General features: G+C 37.2%; 2 protein-coding genes across 10 annotated transcripts in view; one reads left to right on the top strand and one right to left on the bottom strand.

Moving 5' to 3' along the window:
- LOC127454186 (sodium bicarbonate cotransporter 3-like) overlaps positions 1-22,656 on the bottom strand; it is a 249,611-nt gene that overhangs the window by 167,149 nt on the left and 59,806 nt on the right. For 4 of the 9 annotated variants that reach the window (XM_051721203.1, XM_051721202.1, XM_051721204.1 and 1 more), the window contains 3 exons: positions 21,559-21,666; positions 19,431-19,502; positions 16,967-19,136 (listed from right to left, as the gene is read on the bottom strand). In XM_051721203.1, the coding sequence (XP_051577163.1) occupies positions 19,055-19,136; positions 19,431-19,502; positions 21,559-21,666 (262 nt within the window). In that variant the 3' untranslated portion in view covers positions 16,967-19,054. Of the gene's footprint in view, positions 1-16,966; positions 19,137-19,430; positions 19,503-21,558; positions 21,667-22,656 lie in introns of those variants that run through there. The other 5 variants (XM_051721208.1, XM_051721206.1, XM_051721209.1 and 2 more) reach the window with 3 other exon arrangements.
- Positions 1,087-15,347, top strand: LOC127454192 (probable C-mannosyltransferase DPY19L1). Its single transcript, XM_051721222.1, has 22 exons — positions 1,087-1,504; positions 3,696-3,720; positions 3,811-3,898; positions 5,027-5,164; positions 5,274-5,394; positions 5,877-5,970; positions 7,791-7,848; positions 7,969-8,060; positions 8,800-8,899; positions 9,340-9,417; positions 9,620-9,706; positions 10,689-10,748; positions 10,852-10,932; positions 11,057-11,158; positions 11,274-11,345; positions 12,057-12,127; positions 12,748-12,772; positions 12,920-13,039; positions 13,203-13,377; positions 13,481-13,580; positions 13,735-13,860; positions 13,980-15,347. Exons 1-22 carry the CDS (start codon positions 1,297-1,299, stop codon positions 14,149-14,151), a joined length of 2,193 nt encoding a protein of 730 aa, XP_051577182.1. The 5' UTR covers positions 1,087-1,296; the 3' UTR covers positions 14,152-15,347.

Here is a 22,656-nt window from a genome sequence, read left to right as displayed (position 1 = left end):
AGTTATCTTATTATTTAGATTACATGAATATTAAACTCATAAGATTCGAAGTGGGAAAAAAAATATTATATTACTGAATTGTTGCATGGCAACGGAAATATTTTTTCTTCCACTCATCTTGACTTGCAGAAATGCTAAAATACACTAGCAGTCAGACAGCACTCATAGTCATGGCGCTCGTTCAAAGAGGGGGCAGTGCTTTCCTGCTGTAATGACAGAAAAACAGCATCTGGAGTTATTCACACAAAGTAATGACAAACCTAGACGTGACATGTATTATAATGGGCTTGTTTGACCATTTTTACAGGTTTATTTAAATTTAGAGTTGTTAAAACATTGATAATGATCTGTAATCCTCGTTAATAAATTATACCCTTATGAAAACTTTCCATAGCTTTACTGTAGTAATATTGTATTAGTAACCACGACTGTAGTAACCATGTTTTTTTTTTTTTTTTTTTGGCAGTAACCAAGGTTTTGATACAATTACTGTAGTATCCATATGGTAACTTGGTTTTAGTAATAGAAACCATATAATAATATATACGGTTTATTTTGAGGTTTTATATGTGGCTTATACTAATTATTAAAGGTTAAACAAAGCGGCCTAATCATTTTCTATTTAGGCCCATAAATATATAAAAAATTTAAGTAATAATAAAGTTACTAATTTTATCAAAATAATTCGTTAAAATTCAATTTAATAGGAGTATCAGTATTGGTATCGATATTGGCCTAAAAGTACTTGGTATCGAAACGAAAATAAGTGGTATCGCCCATCTCTAGTCATGTCAGCGCAGCTCCTATCTACTTGAATGGGGGGACGCCAAAAACTCAAAAACAGTCGGTCAAGATTAAGATTACGCAATAAAATCTTATAATATCTGTATCATAAATTGTGCTTCGTTACATCTTACTACGCTAAAACACTTACGTTTCCTGCTTGTATAGCTAAGGCGCATGCGCGTTAGCGAGTTGATTGACAGGCGATGTCTGTATCTAAAAGGTGATTGGCTCTTTTACCTGCAAGGCGGGACTTTCTTTCTACACCCGTTGACCGTTGGGCGTTCCAATTTCTCCCATTCATTAAGACAGAATTGGCCCGTCTCTGCTGAATACTCTCTGGCGCTGCGTCCAGATGGGGGCGATGACTGCTTCATTCAACAGATCAGCAAAGTCCTAAAACACTCAAACTGTGCTGGACTACATACGTGAAGCGCCTGAAAGAATAAAACGACATATTTTGCACGATTCTGGGCTTCTGTTGATCCCTTTCACGGGCAGAAATATGAAAACATGGTAGTTAAAACGAGAAAACCAAATTCTAAGGAGCAGAGCAGTGAGAAGGACAGGAGTCTATCGGTGTCTGGGAAAAGCAGGCGTGGGAAAGATGGAAAAATCTCGGCTTTCCAGAGCAAAAACGGACTCTTTCCTGGGTTCATACGAAACAAATTGGGCTTGAGTCCGTCTGCTTTTGCAAGAGGAGTAATAGTGTTTATTCTCGGTAAGGCTTATTCCATATTAGCCGCTAGGTAGCTAACGGTCTTCGAGATTAGCATCTAGCATGTTGTCAGCATCAGTATTATAACAGCTTGGTTTGTAAACACAAAAGTTGTGCATATTTCCAAGGTTGATTTTATTCTGTAACAACACCAAACTACCAGTTTAAACCTTGACTTCCGGTATAATGTTCACATGTGAACTGTAGCAAGCAACCAATCACTTTAATTCGTTACACTGTAAACCAATGGTGACTATACACCGATCAGCCACAACATTAAAACCACCTGCCTAACATTGTGTAGGTCCCCCTCGTGCCGTCAAAACAGCGCCAACCCGCATCTCAGAATAGCATTATGAGATTATATTCTTCTCACCGCAATTGTACAGAGTGGTTATCTGAGTTACCGTAGACTTTGTCAGTTCAAACCAGTCTGGTCATTCTCTGTTGACCTCTCTCAACAACCAGGCATTTCCGTCCACAGAACTGCTGCTCACTGGATGTTTTTTTGTTTTGTTTTTGGCACCATTCGGAGTAAAATCTAGAGACTGTTGTGTGTGAAAATCCCAGGAGATCAGCAGTTACAGAAATACTCAAACCAGCCCGGCTGGCACCAACAATCATCCATGCGATTATCTAATCAGCCAAAAGTGTGGCAGCAGTGTAGTGCATAAAATCATACAGATACAGATCAGGAGCTTCAGTTAATGTTTACATCAACCATCAGAATGGGGAAAAAATGTGATCTCAGTGGGTGGCATGATTGTTGGTGCCAGACGGGCTGGTTTGAGTATGTTATGGCCAGATGACTGGGTCAGAGCATCTCTGAAATGGCAAGGCTTGTGGGGTGCTCCCAGTCTGCAGTGGTGAGTACCTAATGACAGTGGTCCAAGGAGGGACAAACTACAAACCGGCGACAGGGTGTTGGGCGCCCAAGGCTTATTGATGCACGAGGGCAACGAAGGCTATCCCGTATGGACCGAACCGACAGAAGGTCTACTGTGGCACAAGTCACAGAAAATTTTAAGGATGGTTACGGGAGGAATGTGTCACAAAACATAGTGCATTGCACCCTGCTGCGTATGGGGCTGCGTAGCTGCAGACCGGTCAGGGTGCCCATGAGGACCCCTGTCCACCGTCGAAAGTGCCTACAATGGTCACGCGAGCGTCGGAACTGGACCTTGGAGCAGTGGAAGAAGGTTGCATGTTCCGATGAGTCCCGTTTTCTTTTACATCATTTGGACGGCCTGTATGTTTGCACCATTTACCTGGGGAAGTGATGGCACCAGGATCCACTCTGGGAAGATGACAAGCCGGTGGAGGGAGTGTGATGCTCTGGGCAATGTTCTGCTGGGAAACCCTGGGTCTGGCCATTTATGTGGACATCAATTTGACATGTGCCACCTACCTAAACATCAGACCAGGTACAGCCCTTCATGGCAATGGTATTCCCTGATGGCAATGGCCTCTTTCAGCAGGAAAATACGCCTTGCCACACTGCACACATTGTTCGTGAATGGTTTGAGGAACACGATGAAGTGTTCAAGGTGTTGCCCTGGCCTCCAAATTCCCCAGACCTCAGTATGATTGAGCATCTCTGGGATGTGCTGGACCAACAAGTCAGATCCACGGGGCTCCACCTTGCTACTTACAGTGCTTGAAGGATCTGCTGTTAATGTTCTGGTGCCAGATACCACAGGACACCTTCAGAGTCCAGTGTTCAGAGTTTTGCCGAGGACAAACAGCATATTAGGCAGGTGGTCAATGTTTTGTCTCATCAGTGTACAGACAATGCTGGATCGGAAGGTGAAAGACAACATTTTCAAGATGGCTGCGCGCTAGTTTCTCTGGTGCAGAAGATGAATAGCTGCAGGCTGGAGACTTCCAAATGGGGGTGGAAATCTCCAAAAGAGGGCGAGGTAACTCCAAAAAGGGGTTGCGCCAACTCCACTCACAGTTAAGGTTAGAGAACGGGTTAAGTTAGGGGCTTCCTATATCTTTCCTATATCTCTCCTATATCTGTTTTTGGAGCTCTGCCTGCAGCTATATCCTTCTCAAAAATTAGCCACATCACCTTGTAGGGATTCATTCTGGTTGCTCAGATAAAAGAGTCCTCCAGTGTGACCTCGTATCACTCTGTCTGACCTGGGCAAAATAATCACACCTAACCTAACTGATATATTTTTCTCCACAGCTGTAATTGCGGGATGTTCACACTGGTAAGTAGTTTTAGACATTTTGAATCTGATCTTAATGTTCCTCTACAGAGATTGTGACAGAAGTAATGATCTCCTTTGCATGTTTCTCAGGTATCATCTCTCACACCTATTTGAAAATGACAGACACTTTTCACACATGTCATCCTTGGAGAAGGAGATGGCTTTTCGAACAGAGATGGTTAATATTGTGTCTTATTCAACATATATTTTACATTTTTTATTTTTATTTATGTCCAATGATCTGTTATACATCTGTCTCATAGTAAAGTAGGGGTGTGATTGCTCCCCCTCCTCACATTCCATGTTTGAACGTAGGATGTGCAAAACTACCATTTTTCATAATCGACTAGTCGGTCAGTTGTTTGAATGACTATTCGACTAGTTGGTGTTAAGAATAATGTACAATTAGGATCCGTTATGATCACGTGACTCCGATCAGACGTGTTTCAGAGGGATATAGGGACGCTAAGCTCAGCACTTCAATATGGTAATGAACGGATATTCAACAAATAAATCAGTTAAATATCTAACATCATATTGCACAAAACGATAAAAGTAGGAAAAGTAAGAAATAAGAAAGGCTCCAATACAAACTGGCACAAAACTGCTTATGCGCATTCTTAACACAGAATGGCACGCTTTAATGTAACCGCGTGTGCTTCAGGGCGATCCTCGCTGCACATTCAAAAGCGCAGAACTGCAAGATAATATTGCGGGTACATGTAGTTCACGACATCAAGCAGTTTAAACCTTTCTAACTGCAACTATTTATTTAAGCAGTGTCAGACAGAATCAGCAAAATACTTTCATTTCTCCAAACCACCTCACAAATTCGGTAACATTACTCACAGCAGAGGATTTAATGTCTGACAGTGATCGTCTTGAAATGTATTGTCGATGCGGTGCTTTGCTGTAACAGCAGTGGTGATAAAAAAAAAAAAAAAAAACCTAAAACATTAAAGAGATTAAACTTCTTGCAGAAGATTTTACCAGGCTGAATGTTATCCACTGTTAAACACGGCAAGCTCTCATCATGCAAATACGCTCTCCAAGAAGTTGCATCTTTTAATTAATTTGAGGAATGCCTCATGTATTGAAACCACCACCACTAAAAATTTTAGTTTGTTTGTAGTCGACCCCACTAATCGACTAGTCAGTTGTTGGACGACTAGTCGATTAGTCAACCACACTGGCACATCCTTAGTTTGAACACAAGCATTCTTATTAAACCATTTATTATACACCACATGGCCTTTTGCTAGTTTCGATTGTTATTGCAGTGGTGTATGGTATTCTGTCTCTATAGGGGCTGTATTACTCATACTTCAAAACCATCATCAAGGCTCCTTCTTTCATGAGTGGTCTTTACATGATTATGAACGACCGGCTCACTGAATACCCTTTAGTGATAAACACTCTAAAGAGGTTCAACTTGTACCCTGAGGTGAGAAGTCTTGTCACATCTCTATTTCGTCTGTTCTGAATATGAATGAAATCTGTTTGCCATGCCAAAGTGTTTGCTACAGTCCCCTATTCTGTCTCTTGAACTGCAGGTGTTCTTGGCCAGCTGGTACAGATTATACAGCAGCACAATGAATTTCTTCGGGATCCCTACCAAGTTGTGTTGGACCATCAACAGAGGGGAGGGACTGGATCCAGTGGAGAGTTGTGAAGGTATTAGGGAAGCTTTGTACTTAATGTTAAATATTCAGATGTTTATCGTGTCTTCATGAGACACTATATTTTGATTCATAAAAGTTAGTCCATTTCATAGTGTTAAATTTAGCATCACCTTTAATTCCTTACTGTGTTTTTGCAACAACAAAAAATGTCTTGATTGTAGATTAGAATAGGTTATGTATTGTGGTGTTACTTCATAATCTTCTAACCCTAACTCATAATAATTTATGCTTTATATATAGTTTGCACAACACTCTTAAGGGGAAGTGTTCACACTTTTTAGGTGAAGAAATGTTCTAACAGAGCTGTTTTTATAATGAAATGTTTCAACTTTTTTGCCACCTTCACTTCTGCGAACACACAGTCACTTATAAATATGGAAGTTTATTTTTTAAGTGTTTTTATTCTGAAAAACAAGTGAAGACAAGAAGCATCTAACTCCAAAATATTATAGTAACTTGAGTGGCTTTTTTCAGGTTTGGGGGACCCTGCATACTTTTATGTGACTTTTGTGTTCCTGTTAAATGGAGCAATGATGAGCCTGTTCTTCATTTATGGAACATATCTGAGGTAATGAAGCACTTGATGTCCTAGATCACACTAAAGACTATTTTATTAAAGGAATAGTTCACCCAAAAATAAAAATTATCTCATCATTTACTCACTCTCATGCCATCCCAGATGTGTATTACTTTCTTTCTTCTGCAGAACACAAACATAGATTTTTAGAAAAATATCTCAGCTCTGTTGGTCCTTACAATGCAAATGTATAGTGACCAGACCTTTGAAGCTTGTTTATGTGAATTTTTGGAGCTTCAAAGCCTGATCACCATTTACTTGCATTGTATGGACCTACAGAGCTGAGGTATTCTTCTAAAAATCTTCGTTTGTGCTCTGCAGAAAAAAAGTCATACATATCTGGGATGGCATGAGGGTGAGTAAATTATGAGAGAATTTTAATTTTTGTGTTAACCATCCCTTTAAAATGAATGGGAGAAATTGGATCGCAAATATGGTGGATGTAGAAAAGGAACTCCTGCCTTACAGGTAAAGAGCCTATCACCTTTCGGATACAGACATCGCCTGTCAGTCAACTCGAGAATGCGCATGCACATTAGTAGTAGTAGTAGTAGTAGTAGTAGTAACCTTTATTTAACCAGGATAAAAAACTCATTGAGATAAAATGTCTTTTACAAGATGCATTAGCCAGACAAGCCTGAAAAATGTAGTTTTTTTAGCTTGATCTGAGCTAACGAAGCACAATTTATCAGGGCTCGACATTAACGTTTGTCCGGGGCAAGTGGAATTTTGAAGGGGCAAGTTAAAGAGAATTTTACTTGCCCGACCGGATAAGTTGCCTGATTAAAACCTCAATAATGAAAATTAGCTCAATAGTGCAGGATTGAGCACAATTTTGAATAATAATAATTATTGCTTTTCGCTTTTTGAATAATAATATTATTCATTGTTAGTTCATAATAGCTAATGCATTATCTAATGTTAATGAAAGGTGCACTCAGTAATTTTTTTCCTCATAAAAAAGTTTAGCTCAAAGACATGAATTGTATTTTTGCAATATATGTAGGAAATCATGATCACACATTTAAATTTACATTTTTGTCTTCCATGGAACTAATAAGGGGAAACAATGTTAGTTTCAGTCACCATTCACTATTATTGAGAAGAAGAAAAAAGATGCAGTGACAGTGAATAGTGACTGTGACTAACATTCTGTCAAAAATCTAAGTTTGTGTTTCTCAGAAGAGAGAAATTCATAGAAGCTTGAGGGTGAGTAATAATTTAACCATCTCTCTGCACTGTTCTTAATGTGATCCCTACTAGCTGTAATAATTGCAATGGAGTCTTTTCTCTTTTTTTTCTCTCCTTTTTTTTTCCTTCAGACAAGTAACTTTACTTGTCTTTACCAGACAAGTAAAGTGAATGACAAGTTTACCTTTCTGAAGGACAAGCACATGACAATGCTTAATGTCGAGCCCTGATTTAAGATACCATTGTTGTCAGATTTAACTGCTGATTTAAAATATGTTCTTTGAACGTAGTCTTGACCAACCGTTTCTGAGATTTTGGTTTTTACCCATTTAAGTAGATAGGAGCTGTTCTTTTATGCCACTTGTATCCATATAAAATAGCTGCCCAGGGGTGTTCCAAAGATAGCCGCCAAGTAGACTTACTTGCCTTGAAAGAGACTCATATTACACTCCTCAAAGGAGAATCATAGTACGATGTTCACTACTGAAAGAAAGCATGTCTTTGAGATTGATTTAGTTTTCAGTGGTTGATCAAAACATCCTGGCTTTTTGTAAAAGTAAATCAAAAGGTTCCATGTTAAAAATAAAACAAGTTCATCATCAGTTATGTTTTTCTTATAGTGGCAGTCGACTTGGTGGCACTGTTACAGTTGTGTGTTTCTTCTTTAACCATGGAGAGGTAAAGCAGATTTGTTTTTTAAGAATATGTAGAGAGTGTACTGCTTTTACCACCACTTATTATTTGCAGACTTCTGCAGTATAAAGAACATTTGATTCTTCTTAAATCCTTGAATCTCAGAGCACACGGGTCATGTGGACCCCTCCCCTTAGAGAAAGTTTCTCCTACCCCTTCCTGGTTCTACAGATGCTTCTGGTCACGTACATCCTCCGGTAAATTGATTTCTTCACTATTTATCCCATTTGCTGTAATCGTTAGATCATAGTAGTTTGTTTGGTCCTACTTTTTACATCAGGTTTCTTTAACTACTACGTACTAACATTAATATACATACAATACAAAGCACTTATTGTGTAACTACATGTTCTGAAAAATGCTAACAAGATTCACATTTGCTGAAACGGAGGTTGAGGTACAGGTAGGCTTACAAGTAGTGGTAGGGTTAAGGGGTTAGGGTTGGTGTAGGGTTTGGTTGAGGGTTAGGTGTAAGGTTAACCGGGTAACTTCAGATGTAATTAAATACATGCACTTTAATTGTAAGTACAAGGCAACAGCACGTATGTACAAAATACGTACATCATAACAAATGGTTAAGTACATAGTAGTTAAAGACGTAATATAAAGAGGGTCAGTTTTTGTTTTGCACTTTTAGTCCATGTTAACTCTTTCTATCTTTACTATCATTTGAGATGGCTCTAGATCAGACAGATTTTATGCTTAATGAAAACCACACTTCCTTCCCGATTTTAAAGCATGACATTAAACATAAAAGCAATTTGCATGTATTTTTTCTCCAACTAATCTCCTGCATCTCCACAATTGTTCCAGCACAGTTTTGTGTGGATTATGTGTTATGTATTTTACTTAAAGGTTTACAGACTACACATTTGGACTAGTCTATAAAATTAGGGTCTTTGTGATTTTGTTTAATTATTATTTTGATTATGGAAGGACAAAGAACCCAAGCAGAAATACCATGATGGCGCTGGGTATCTCTAATGTTTTCTTCATGCTGCCCTGGCAGTTTGCACAGTTCGTCTTACTTACCCAGGTGAGTGATGAAAGAGAAGACAAGATCACTGGCAAACTGAACTAAACTCACACCAGTGTCTAAATGCTGATATATGAAAAAGGAAGGACATAAGGCAAGCCACCAATTGTAATATATTTAGTTGCTGCAACATTTCACTGAAATAATTTAGTGCAATTTGATTTGACATGGAAGCTTGGGTGCACCTGATTATTACACTAGATAGAAGTGCTCCTAAGAGATATTAATACAGATTTATACTGTTTATATTGTAATCTTTCTCCAGCTTCAGAGTCTTTGTAATTGTCAAATTTCTGCCTGAAGTAAACCTATTGTAGATAACGATTTCCTGCTTCAGGAACATTCTGCATTCCCATTTTCAATTTCTACGATGATGAGAATTTGTTTTGCAGAAAGATACAGCAAAGGATGTTATAACAAAACGTTCATGTGTTTTATAGGTGGCCTCCCTGTTTGCTTCATATATCCTTGGATATCTGAGCCCAACGAAAATGCAGTCCCTCTTAGTGACACACATGGTAATGGGTTTTAAGTAATATAGACTTTATGGATGGATTGTGAGTTTAGAATGAGAGTGCATTGGGAAATCTCATAAACATGCGACTACACAGAGGTTGGTTCAGTATAAATGGAGTTGATAAAAAAGTGGTGCTTTTCACCAGAATTTTCATGTTGTCATTTCTAATTTACTGAAGAAATGACTAGAAACACTCCTTACAGGTCTCCTTGGCCGTCTGTTTTCTTCTAATGTTCGGGAACTCAATGCTACTTACGTCCTTCTACGCCTCTTCACTGGTCTCCATCTGGGTGAGTTGGACAGATGGACTTCCTGTCTGAGGGCTAAAGGGATAGTTCACCCAAAAATGAAAATTCTGTAATCATTTACTCACCCTCATGCCATCCCAGATGTCTATGACCTTCTTTTTTCTGCTGAACACAAACAAAGATTTTTTGAATATTTCAGCTCTGTAGGTCCATACAATGCAAGTTAATGGTGACCAAAATTGTAAGGCTCCAAAAGCACATAAAGGCAGCATAAAAGTAATCCATACTACTCCAGTGGTTAAATATGGATCTTCAGAAGCAATGTGATAGGTGTGTGAACGATCAATATTTAAGTCCTTTCTTACTATCAGTCTTCACTTTCACATTCTTTTGTTTTTGGTGATTCACATTGTTTGTGCATATCGCCACCTACTGGGCAGAGAGGAGAAATTATAGTAAAAAATGACTTGAAAATTGATCTGTTTCTTTCACACACCTATCATATGTCTTCTGAAGATATATAATTAACAACTGAAGTCTTATGGGTTTTTTTGTCTACAGTTTATGTGCTTTTGGGAGCTTCAAATATTTGGTGCCCATTGACTTGCATTGTGAGGACCTACAGAGCTTAGATTTTCTTCTACAAATCTATGTTTGTGTTCAGCAGAAGAAAGAAAGTCATACACATCTGGGATGGCATGATGGTGAGTAAATAATAAGAGAATTTTCATTTTTGGGTGAACTATCCCTTTAATGCTGAGTTCACACTCACCTGTTACTTGCTCAGAAAAACACACATAGTATGAATGGTTTGTATGTACATCAGAGGCTGATATAATGAATGTTATACATAGATAAACATGACTTGCCTGTCTTAGCCCTGCCAAGGCCATATTGATGACTCCTTGACAAATAATTGAGCACAGATACAGTTTAAACAAAAAGATGACCTCAAACACAAACATACTGTATGAAAGCAGCCAGTGTCATCTGAGGTTAAGTGATTGATCTGCTCTTGTTCCAGGGGGTCATTGCTCTCAGGGACCTTTTTGTTGGTACTTTCAAACCTGGGCTGTTCACATGGGTGAGAGAACATCCATTACTGACTTATGCATCACTGGAAATGTGCTCTGCAGCACTGACTGAATTGAGCAATGTCTCATATCCTTTGTTGTTGTTTCTGTTAGATCATGCAGTGCCTCACATGGGTGGTCTCTACTGTAATTCTGAAGTTCATGCTCTCGGTGATCTTGGGCGCATCAGATGATGTAAGATGAGAACTGTGGTGTGCAGCATGCAGTGCTGTTTTCTCTTGCTGTGAACATCATTTAGCTTTAGCCTGAAGAGTCCATTGAATATTTCTGAGTGCTTAAGACATTTTTCTTTGTGTAGGCTCACATTAGCAGTCTGATCAAATCCAAGTTCACAAGCTACAAAGACTTTGACACAATGATGTACACATGTGCAGCAGAGTTTGACTTCATTGAAGCAGATGTAAGTAATCTGGTTAGGGTGTTCTGTCGCATATACACAGATTGTTTTCATGTTATAAGATTTCTTACCACCAACCACCCCTTAAAACTTTCTTTACTGTACGGAATGTTTTCAGACTCTATTCCGCTACATCAAAACCTTGCTGCTTCCAATTAATGTGCTGATTGTGGGTTTTATTGCTGGAAGGGTGAGTTGATCTTACTTACATAATGGATTTAGTAGTTTCCCTTTCGTTAGTATAGTAAATTTGCCTCACTTGTATCTGTTCAACTAGTATCCCAATGTTCTAGGTTTGATGCCAATCTTAAAGGGTTCATGACATGAGGAATCCAGTTTTCCTTTGTCTTTTAACATAGAAGAGGTCATTGTACTATAAAAACACATTGTAAGTTTCAGAACTCAAAGCTTCCTCCTTACTGCAAAAAGAGCATTTGTTGAAACCAAGCTGCCAAAATGACTCGTTCTCTACTTCCTCCACATTCTGATGCCATACTGTCCAGCACATCAACATCTACTTTACCTTTATCACTTCCGTAGCCTGCCTAGTAGTGGTGAGCAGTGAGATGGCAAGTAGAGAGCTAATCATAACAGTGGGCGTTTACAAGTTTTAAAGGAGAAGCAGCAACAAAACTGAGTGTTTCTGACAGAGAGTCAGAATGGGGGTGGAAAATTATCATGTTTTACAAATATATGACTTCTTTGTGCAACAAAAACTTGACTAATATTATAAGAGAACCTCAATGAACATGAAAATAATAATTAAAAACAAGGGCATGTCATGACCCCTTTAAGTCAGTTTGGAGTTTATCAGATGTGTCTTTCTCCTCAAGCTATGGGTAAAAAGACAACTAAGTTATCTACATACTAAAGCCTTCCTCCTTTTGCTTCCTGAATGCAGACTATACGGGATGTTATTATGTTTCTCAGAAACGGGAAGACAGGCGAGTCAGAGGAAAATGAAACAGAGCAGTAAGTATTTTGTATACATTTTTGAGACTAGGACTGTCACAATCATGAAATTTGGCTGACGGTTGTCATACCAAACAAAGAATTGTGATTATGACGATTAATCGTCCTACTATACATATACCTTAAGAAATAATTTATTCATATTTAACTTGAATCATATAATAAAATGGGGATAAATCATTGATATCCTATATTATATCCTTTTAAGGCTTTAAAAACCTGAAAAAAAAAAAAATATAATATATATATATAATACTGTATGTGTATATAGTGAAATAAATCAACTTTTTGATGATATTCTAATTATATGACCAGCACCTGTGTGTGTATATATATATATACATATACTGTATATATATATGTGTGTGTGTATATATATATATATATACTGTATATATAAACATTAAAATGAAATAAAATTATACAATGAAATAATATACAAAACAGTCAAATATATACAATAAATAATATCACTATAGTAAAAAGAAATAGAGATTTTAAAAGATATGTGTACGTTGTTTTATGAGGAAAATACTTTGATGTTTAAAAACGATTCATTGACCATTTCTTTGGGTTGTATTACTCTCTCTCCTTTTAAACTTTCCACTTCACTATTTCAGGACCCAAGTGTTGGCGAATGGTGTGGTAAGATCGTTTTTATTTCAAACTTGTTCTTTTTAACGATATTGACATTGATATAGACAGGTGGAATGACTTCATTTTGAGTGTGTCATGAATGATATAGTGACCCACAGGGGGAATTTATGTTGTTGGTCTCTGGTGTGTCTATAGCTGGTGTATCACAGTCTACAGCTGGTGGCATTTGCAGTGTTGGCTGTACTCATTATGAGACTGAAGCTGTTCCTTACTCCTCACATGTGCATCATGTCCTGTTTAATCTGTTCCAAACAGGTGACCAGTTACTCTATAAGTGACCTACTGTACCTACACTCACTGCTTCAGAATATTAGTTTGATGCAATGCAATAAAGCCACATCTTGTCCCAAATTAGGGACATAAATGACTTTACTCACACATTTTCCACTGCAAATATTTTTTGTCTGTTTAATTGCAGCTGTTTGGCTGGATAGGAGAGAAATTTAAACTCCAAATGGTAGTCGTTGCAATGTTGTCCATGATGGCAATCCAAGGAGTAGCCAACCTGCAGAGTCAATGGGGCATCATAGGAGAATTCAGTAACTTCCCACAAGAAGAGCTCCTGGAGTGGATCAAGGACAACACAAGCCCTAGTGAGAACTTCCACCCTTTTAGAAAAAGGCCTATTTTTTGTACATGCTACATTGATGGTGCAGATCAATTATGCCTCGCTTAGAGTGTTTAATATTTTGGTAGATGCTGTGTTTGCTGGTGCAATGCCCACCATGGCAAGTGTAAAACTGTCCACTGGTAGAGCCATCGTCAATCATCCACACTATGAGGATGCAGGGTTGAGGTAGACATACTTTAGCATGTGTTTTTTTTCTAGCTATGATACTTTTTTATATCAAATTATTTACCTAATACTAGACTATTGTGATGAAGTTCAATTAGCTAGTGCAGATTCAAAGTGTGTGTTTTTTATTTATTATGTTGTCCGTCTTATTCAGAGAAAGAACAAAGATGGTGTATGCCATGTATAGCCGAAAGCCAGCCAGTGCCGTAAAGATGAACTTGATAAAGCTGCAAGTGGACTATTTCATCTTAGAGGACTCGTGGTGCACCAGACGGTCAAAGTAAATGGCAGCTTCTTTTTTAGGCCTTATCATAAGTCACATACTTTGAATTTATACCACAAGGTTTAATAAATAATTTATTTTGTCTCACACACACTTTTTTTTTTAATCATATCCAGGCCCGGTTGCAGCATGCCTGAGATCTGGGATGTGGAGGACCCCCAAAATGCAGGAAAAGTGCCACTTTGTACTCTCATGTCTAAGGATTCACGTCCCCACTTCTCCACTATCTTTCAAAACAGCATTTACAAAGTCCTTCGAGTTCCCAAAACAGTGAAAGATATCAGATAACAGCAGTTTTCCTCCTGAAATGTATTAGTCCCTGCTGTTGTCCTGTCTTTGATACGTACGTGTGTGTATATATACACAGCAATGATTATTTTTGTAATGATCAGTCCTGTTATTCTTGAGATCTGCTTCTGCCACTTTGGTGTCTGTTTTATTTTGATAAGATATAACAGATGTTTAAACTGTGTCAAATCAGACTGTGATTTTTTCCCATCCATGGTGCTGCTGTTTGCCGTTTAGTTAAGGTCCAGATATTTTTTAAAGGTTGAAAGATTTCAGCATCATATACCTGAGTCATTTCACTTTTTGTGCATTATATAATTTATTTCAGCTATTTTTGGGTCGATCTTTGGATAAATGTTTTTAAGATTTGTAAACCCCTTTTTTAAAGTTTTAAAATTAACATTTTTGGCAGATGTTTTTACCAAAGTGACTTACAAACGTAACATACACTTTGAGGGAGGATTATGATATAGTTTAATATGTTATTAATTCTACCTACTTAATTTGATAAGTCATCTGTTAAACTGCTTGTTACTTTTAGGTTTTATGTATGAAAATCACGGTCAAGGTTATGTATTATTGGAAAAAGTATTTTGTTGTGAAACAATATTTTGAACTTTCTGTTAGTAAGATATTGTCTTGCTCAGACACATTTTCAGTAGTCATTTATACCTTCGTAAAATTTGTTAATTCGATCATATTTTAGTGTCATTCTCTGTTTACTGATATTACCAGTGTTCAGAATTCCTCCAGTGTTATGCTGACTTCTCATTTGTCAGTGAATTGCAAGTGTTTAGTATCAGGAAATAGCAACAGACAAGGTTGTGCTAGGTTGCACAATGCTTCCGTTCCTCAACTGTCTTTCCTGATGTCATGGTTATAGTGATTTTAATGAGAATAGTTCTTTCAAATTAAATTGAGAAACTGGAATCACTGCCATAGTGTTATTAAAGGTATTTGTAGTATTATGTGTTTAATTCTGAAGTGTCCTTTCCATTTCATTAAAATACCTGCAATTGTTCATGGAATGTGTAAAAATGATGCATGTGAACTGTCTTCAGGAAACTTGTCTACTTCCTATTTCTTTGATTATATCTGATGTTTAGTTGTATTGATATGAATACTCTGTTACTTTTGTTCTCTCCCAGTGTAATGTACATTTCTCAGTATTAAATTATTTTAATTCATGATTTAAAGTTCACTTTGTTGTTTTTGAATATATTGATCATGTACAGCAATATAGCTTTGATGCCATTAAAAATATATTTATATCTACTGAATTGAATGACACTTTTAGACTGTTTTGCATGCGGAGTGTTTAGCGTCTTCAATGGTCCCATTTTCTGTTTGTATTTAGCTAATACAATTATTTTGTTTTCTTTGAATTGTTCTTATTCAATCTCAGATTCTTTGGGTGTTCACTATAAAACCTATTTATTAGCAATAGTAAAGTTTAATTTAAAGCATGTTTTCTTCATTTGACCTCCTCACACCTGAGCATGACTGCTGCGTGCATTTTCCATTCCCCTTTTTGATTTGAACCTAGTAGCCCGTAAGAAACATGCAAAAATATTTTTTTTTTTACCAAATAATTTTCCTAAAAATCATTGTCCACATATGTGGATGATGGGACAGATTTTTCATTTTAATCAAATTGTTTGTTTCCAGGAGTGTTGGTTATTCATGTTTTTGAGACATCAGAAATTGGCATAAATAATTCTGATTCAAAGTAATGGCAAGCATCATTTAATCACTGCCATCCATGATAAAATAAAAATTTGCATGAACAATTCTGAATCTATGTACTGATTACCATTTTCACATGTCTGCCAAGCATTTTTGAGTGGTCCAAACATCATCTGCAGCCTGAAACTGAACTTTTGACCAGATGTTAGGAGTGAATGCACTTGGATGCATAGGAAAGCTATAAGGTATAGGATGCTCCCTAAGTAGGGAATGACTTAATCTCCAGTGTGCTGTCTGCATGCAATGGTCTCAGAACAGTTTGAAATGCACCTTATTTTCACCCTAACTCCTTATACAGCCTCTGAAAGCAACATTTACCAGCTTTTAAATGAACCCATTGATTCTCAATGTGATAATGCACAGCGAATATAGGATATTTTAAGGAAAATGAGCCTATAGTCCACATATGTGTTCACTGTGTTTAACAGCGTGCCGTTTCGTGATAAACTGATGACATTTTTAAAATGGCATATCGGATGAAACTAAAGACTACTCTTTTGACTCAAACAGGTTTTAATGTAAAAAAAAACGTAATACCAGAAAAACCACCAGATGTACTTTTGTTGCAGTTTCTACCAAAGACAAACTCAGCTGAGATCGCCGCCATGTTGTTTTGTCACATGACTTGTGCCTCCAAAGTTTAACCCTTTAATGACAGCTTAGAGTCTCCTGAACGGAGATCAGTCTGTTTAAATGAAATTAAATTATACATAGCCTATAGCGAAGCTAAATGTGATGTCCATTCATGTGAAAACAGGGTTTCAGGAGGTTAAAGAGACAACCTAGAAGTCTGTCGGAGTCGTGGCTGATTTCAAGCTCCGATCTAATATTTCTTGGATCCACCTGCTCAGTCTTCTTTGTATTCATGCAAAATGCCCTTTATTTCTGAAGAAAATTGAATAGTTACATATTTTGCTACATTTTAATCATTAAAATTACCTGAAATAGGCACTTTGTCTGAGGAAAAATCTCAGGAAACTGACCATCTATGACATTTGCATCACCTTTTGCATCCCTGAGGTGAACGTCTCATTTTTGTCATTGTGGCCAAAAATCAGTGCAACCAAACTGTTGGTAATAATACCTTTTTTTCTTTTTTAATAAACAAATTCATTGTACAAATTCAAAACTTACAGTATCTCCTACATATTTTTTTTCAATCTTGATTTGGCCAGTTCACTTGGGAAATGCCTGTCTGAACTGGGCTGAAACAATGAAGAGTTTATTTTGATACAAGACATTTACATTGTGCAGATGGAAGCTCAAAACACTACCACAGCAATACTTGTTCAGAGTCCTAATAAGGGGCTAAATGGAAGATACTAGCGCAATATCAAATGGAACGCTGTCTTCTGGATTTGCTTCACAATATTATTCCCTACTCACAAAGACTCCAAACATTAACATGCAACTCGCTGCAAGAGTGAAAGAGTACAGAATTAACATACTGATTTACAAGTCAGTCAGAGTGCTTTTACACCTAATAGTCAGAGGTATTTCATTTTAATAGTGGGATTGCAGAAGTTCTGTCTTACTGCATAAATTTAAGAGCGTAAGGGCAGTTTGTCTGCTTACAAATTTGCAATCAATGTCAGCTAAGTAAATGCTATGCATTTTAAATTAACTACACCTGGCTGAGGACAAACTCCGCTGCCAAACCAGTTCAAAAGTATAGATTAAGATAAAAAATAATCATAAGATAAAATTTTTTGACAATTGCTCTTTTGGATTATTATAAATATTGCAAAAAACATCTTCAATATCTGTAGCCTTTCAAAATGTTTTTCTGCATCAACAAAATGGCATAAAAAGAGGCGATAGAGAGGGACTGCTATTTTCTCCGTTCAGTGAAAATTAAAAGGCAAGCATTCAAATTGCTCATAAAAGGAAAAGGAAGGCGGCAGACAATTGTTCTTAAAGCACTGAAGAGAAAACTAAAATACATGGTAAGGTAGAAAGAGTGGTATGGGGAAAGAGTCCAAAAAATGAGATTCCTGAGACTGCTCTAAAGTAGATAAATAAGGTGTTTTCAGACCTACAGCAGTATGGTAAGCCTCCCTAAAGTGCACATTAACACCAGTAACAGGAAAGAAAAGGAAAACATGACAGGCCAACAACACTGCAGCAATCCTTCTGCCCTATCGCCTCGGTGAACTTGACCATTAAATGACAGTTAATAAATTAATTGCTCAACACATTGTAAAAATCAAAATAACTAACAATACAAAATTCTACGTCATAACACTAAAAAAATGAAATAATGTAAACACGTGAAAACATGGGGGACAACTAATATTGCTTAGCTCTGTAACACAATCTGCTTTGTAATTTACATTGCTCAAATATTTCGGCAACAATACTAACATAGCTGCTATTTATTTTCAGAGTGCCTGCAAGAATTGATTTAACTTATTTTAATTTGTTCTTGTTCTATTCTGACTTGTATTCTTCTCACCAGAGTATGTTTTTTCATCTTTGTTTTAATATAGTATTTTTATATCTCTTATTTAATTCTTCAAGTATTCTGACAGACCTTCAGTGGGAATAAAGGTTCTACTATTACAAAATAATCATATTTAATATGGTAAAGAATTAACTTTGCATTAGGGTTTAATATGTCCTTCATGTGACATCCAAAGAATCCAAAAACAGTTTGGAAAGCCAAAACCTTTGCACATTTTCTCATATGTGCGATTGCTCCTCTAAAAAGCAGCACTCTGCAACAAATAGCATTTTAATGTACTGGTAAATAAATATATCTTATAAGATGTCTGAAAATCATGGTACCATCAGAAACAGCATTGTATGTGTAACACTAATTGTTTTAGACTTTCTGTCTTTAGATCTATATTGAAAACAATAAAATAAAATATGAAATCTAAGCGCCTGGGTTTCTCATTATATACCCTATGCCTGAAAACATAGTATTCATATTAAAAACAAATGGTACAAAATAAAAAAGGGATTTTTTTGTAAGCTATCAAAATAAAAAGGTACATACACTGTACTTTGAACTCATTTCTCAGACCTCTATTAGCATGTCTACCTTTGGCTTGATTTGGTTGGTAGGGCACATAGAACAGAGCAACACTTTTACAGATTAGTGGACTCAAGGGAGGGCCCTATGTGTCCACAGCGAGTGCTCCATGCACGTTACTCATAATGATGTCTCTGCATCCACAAATTTCTCTCCCTGCTCATCTTCCACATTGATCTTAATACTAGTTCTCTTCTCTTCACTGTAAAAAAAAAAAAAAAAAAAAAACAGATGAAGGAAAACATTTACTCAAAACTGTTGCATCGCAGAATTTCCCCAGATGCTATTATCACAATACAAGCAGCATATATATAGAGGCAGGGTTTTCAACCAGGAACCACTGGGGGTCCATGAAGGTACTGCAGTGGGTGTGTGGAGAAGAATTGTCTTTTAAAATTTTCATGACATTTGAACGAACATTAACTAACAATTTAAACATTACATAATTGAATAATGATAGTTAATGTTCTTAATGCAAGTTATTATAAAGTTTTACCGAGACAATCTAGCTTTTTTTATTTTGGGGGTCCCTGGGTTGGGTGAGAGTCTGGGTGGAGGGTTCCTGGGTCTGTAAAGGTTGAAAACTCTTGCATTAGAGGATGAAATCAAAGAAAGCCAAACATCAGACATAATCAAAGCAATTGAACCAACCAAAACACTTTTTTCACAGACATTCTGTGAACAACAATAATTTTTAAACAGCATAAAGGCCTGTTCACACTAAGTCGACTACACAACATAAACGTACAAAATATTCGCTAACAATTCATACCGAATACATTGCCAAATTTTCATCATTCTTTGAAAAAAGTTTGGATACCTAAATTAATTAAATAATACCTGAATGATACAGTAACAGCTAGAACGTGAACGACCTGTTAACCTGGCTACTGTGTATATCAAAGTGTTGCATCCTGGTAGGGATGGATATTTTGGTAACTGAGTACACTTCAGAATGTACATACACTCACTGTGCACTTTATTAAGACCACTAAAATAATACAGGTTAGGGCCTCCCTTTGCACTCAAAACAGCCTCAATTCTTCATGGCGTGGATTCAACAAGATGTTGGAAACATTCCTTTGAGATTCTGGTCCATGATGACATGATTGCAATATGCAATTTCTGCAGATTTGTCAGCTGCACATTCATGCTGTGAATCTCCAGTTCTACCACATCCTAAAGGTGTTCTATTGGATTCAGATCTGGTGACTGGGAAGGCCACTGAAAAACAGTGAACTCATTGTCATGTTCATGAAACCAGTTTGACACAACTTGTGCTTTGTGACATGATGCATTATCATGCTGGAAGTAGCCATTAGAAGATGGGTAAATTGAGGCCATGAAAGGATGCACATAGTGAGCCAGCAACAACACTTAAATAGGCTGTGGCATTTAATGATTGGTACGATGCGATGACTGATTGGTATTAACGGGCCGGCCCAAAGTGTGCCAAGAGAGCATTCCCCACACCATTATGCCACCACCATAAGCCTGGACTGCTGACACAAGGCAGGTTGGGTCCATGGATTCATGCTGTTGGTGTCAAATTCTGACCCTACCATCTGTGTGTCTCAGCAGAAATCGAGATTCATCAGACCAGCCTACGTTTTTCCATTCTTCAACTGTCCAGTTATGGTGAGCCTGTGCCCACTGCAGCCTCAGCTTTCTTGGCTGACAGGATTGAAACCCAATGTGGTCTTCTGCTTTTGTAGCTCATCCGCCTCAAGGTTCGACATGTTGTGCATTCTGAGATGCTACTCTGCTCATTACAATTGTACAGAGTGGTTATCTGAGTTACTGTAGCCTTACTGTCAGCTCGAACCAGTCTGGCCATTCTCTGTTGACCTCTCTCATCAATCCGTCTGGAGAACTGCCGCTAACTGGATGTTTTTTGTGTTTTTGGCACCATTCTGAATAAACTCTAGAGACTGTTGTGTGTGAAAATCCCAGGAGATCAGCAGTTACAGAAATACTTAAACCAGCCCATCTGGCACCAACAATCTTGCCACAGTCAAAATCTGAGATCACATTTTTTTCCAACCATTATCTGAAGGTTGATAAGAACAGTAACTGAAGCTCCTGGCCCATATTTGCCTGATTTTATGCATTGCACTGCTGCCACACGATTGGCTGATTAGATAATCACAATAATAAATAGGTGTACAGGTGTTACTAATAAAGTGTTCAGTGAGTGCATATATTCACAACATATAAATTCAGTCAAGATTGTGTTTCTCATGATATTAAAAACTCTTTGATCTAAAAAGCTTGTGTGTTAAATGCTTGAAATTAGTTTTGCTAACAAATGTAAATGGTGCCTACCTATAAATGTCTTTACAAAACTAAAACTTTAATTCCCTCAGTTATTATTCCTTAAAATTGTGCTGAGCATTCTTTTATTGCTGAAAATCTGGACGTGAATAGGCCTTAACTGTTTTAAAACATATAATGCAACCATATAGCATTACATCAATACAGGAAAACAGGCTGTGCATGCATGCAATTAGAGGAAAGAATGAAAATGAGGAAAGAAGAACAGCCGACACTGTGTGAAAGTAAGAGTATTATTATGTAAGAAGAGCTTTAAAAAACAAGCATGAGGTTAGAGGAACAATAGCTACCTTGCACTAGGTTTCAATACTTTGGCACTGTCAGAGTTCATGGCAACAGCTTTCCACACAGCAGTTTTGGCCATCTCATCAGATATGTTAACCACAGAGGGGTCAATGCTGCAGAAAAGACACACCAGAGCACTTACAGCTGGTCACATATGCAAACTATTCCCCAGACTTGAACACACTCTTTACTCTCTTTCTGATCACCAGCACAGTGCTTGATGGCCACTTGATTAATAAAGCATGATAATCATATCACATTTACCAAAGGCAAATCTTCTCAGTGCAAACCCTGCATGTTATTTGAGAGCTAGCAAATTTAGAATGATTAATGCAGTTTTAATGTTGCTGTTGTGATGATGTTTTTATGGAAAAGGGTGTTCTCCTACTTTGGACTCCTCAAGGACAATTTGTTCAAATGTTCCCTGTTGTGTTAATAATCAATGCATCTTTGATTGAGTCACTTTTACCAACAGTCATAACAGTTCTCTGATTGCTTAGAACTAGGCATCAGTTGGCCTCCTCGAATCGTATTTTCTTAGCTGCTCTAAGATGAAGTAAGGTCACTAAAAACATTTAAATGGGTCACCTTCCCAGACAAAATCTGTCCAAATTCTTAGACTGGTGACTCTCTAAGCAAAGTCAATGTTCACAGGGCAACTTCTAGCAATACTAGGTTTAAAAATGTATTTGACCAATTGAGCTAAATTGCACATAATCATTGTGCATACTTTTGAGAGATAATGAAACTCATTATCATAATCATACTTCACTGATTAATCTCATTTTGTCATTTGTTGTGTGTTCCCATAGCAGATTAGAAGCAAAGAGATATTAGCTTTGAGAAGCAGAGATAGACATTTCTCTGATCCAAAGCCAGTGATGCTTGCATGCAAACCGCTTTAACCGCTAATTAATTAATAATGTGGATTACATTCACCACAAAGCGTAAATTTAAATGTTTTATTTGAGTGAGATAATTTGAATGTCATTTATATGTCAAATGGAAGTCGGTGCTGTTCTAAATTCAAGCATCTAATGATGTGCATGGGAAAAGGTCCACACAAGCGTTGGCAAATCCCTCTAACAGAAGTCAAATGTAAA

Source organism: Myxocyprinus asiaticus, chromosome 16, assembly GCF_019703515.2.
Source record: "Myxocyprinus asiaticus isolate MX2 ecotype Aquarium Trade chromosome 16, UBuf_Myxa_2, whole genome shotgun sequence".
Taxonomy (NCBI): Eukaryota; Metazoa; Chordata; class Actinopteri; order Cypriniformes; family Catostomidae; genus Myxocyprinus; species Myxocyprinus asiaticus.
The sequence above is the reverse complement of the archived record's forward strand: the minus strand, read 5'-3'. Positions and strand labels throughout refer to the sequence as shown.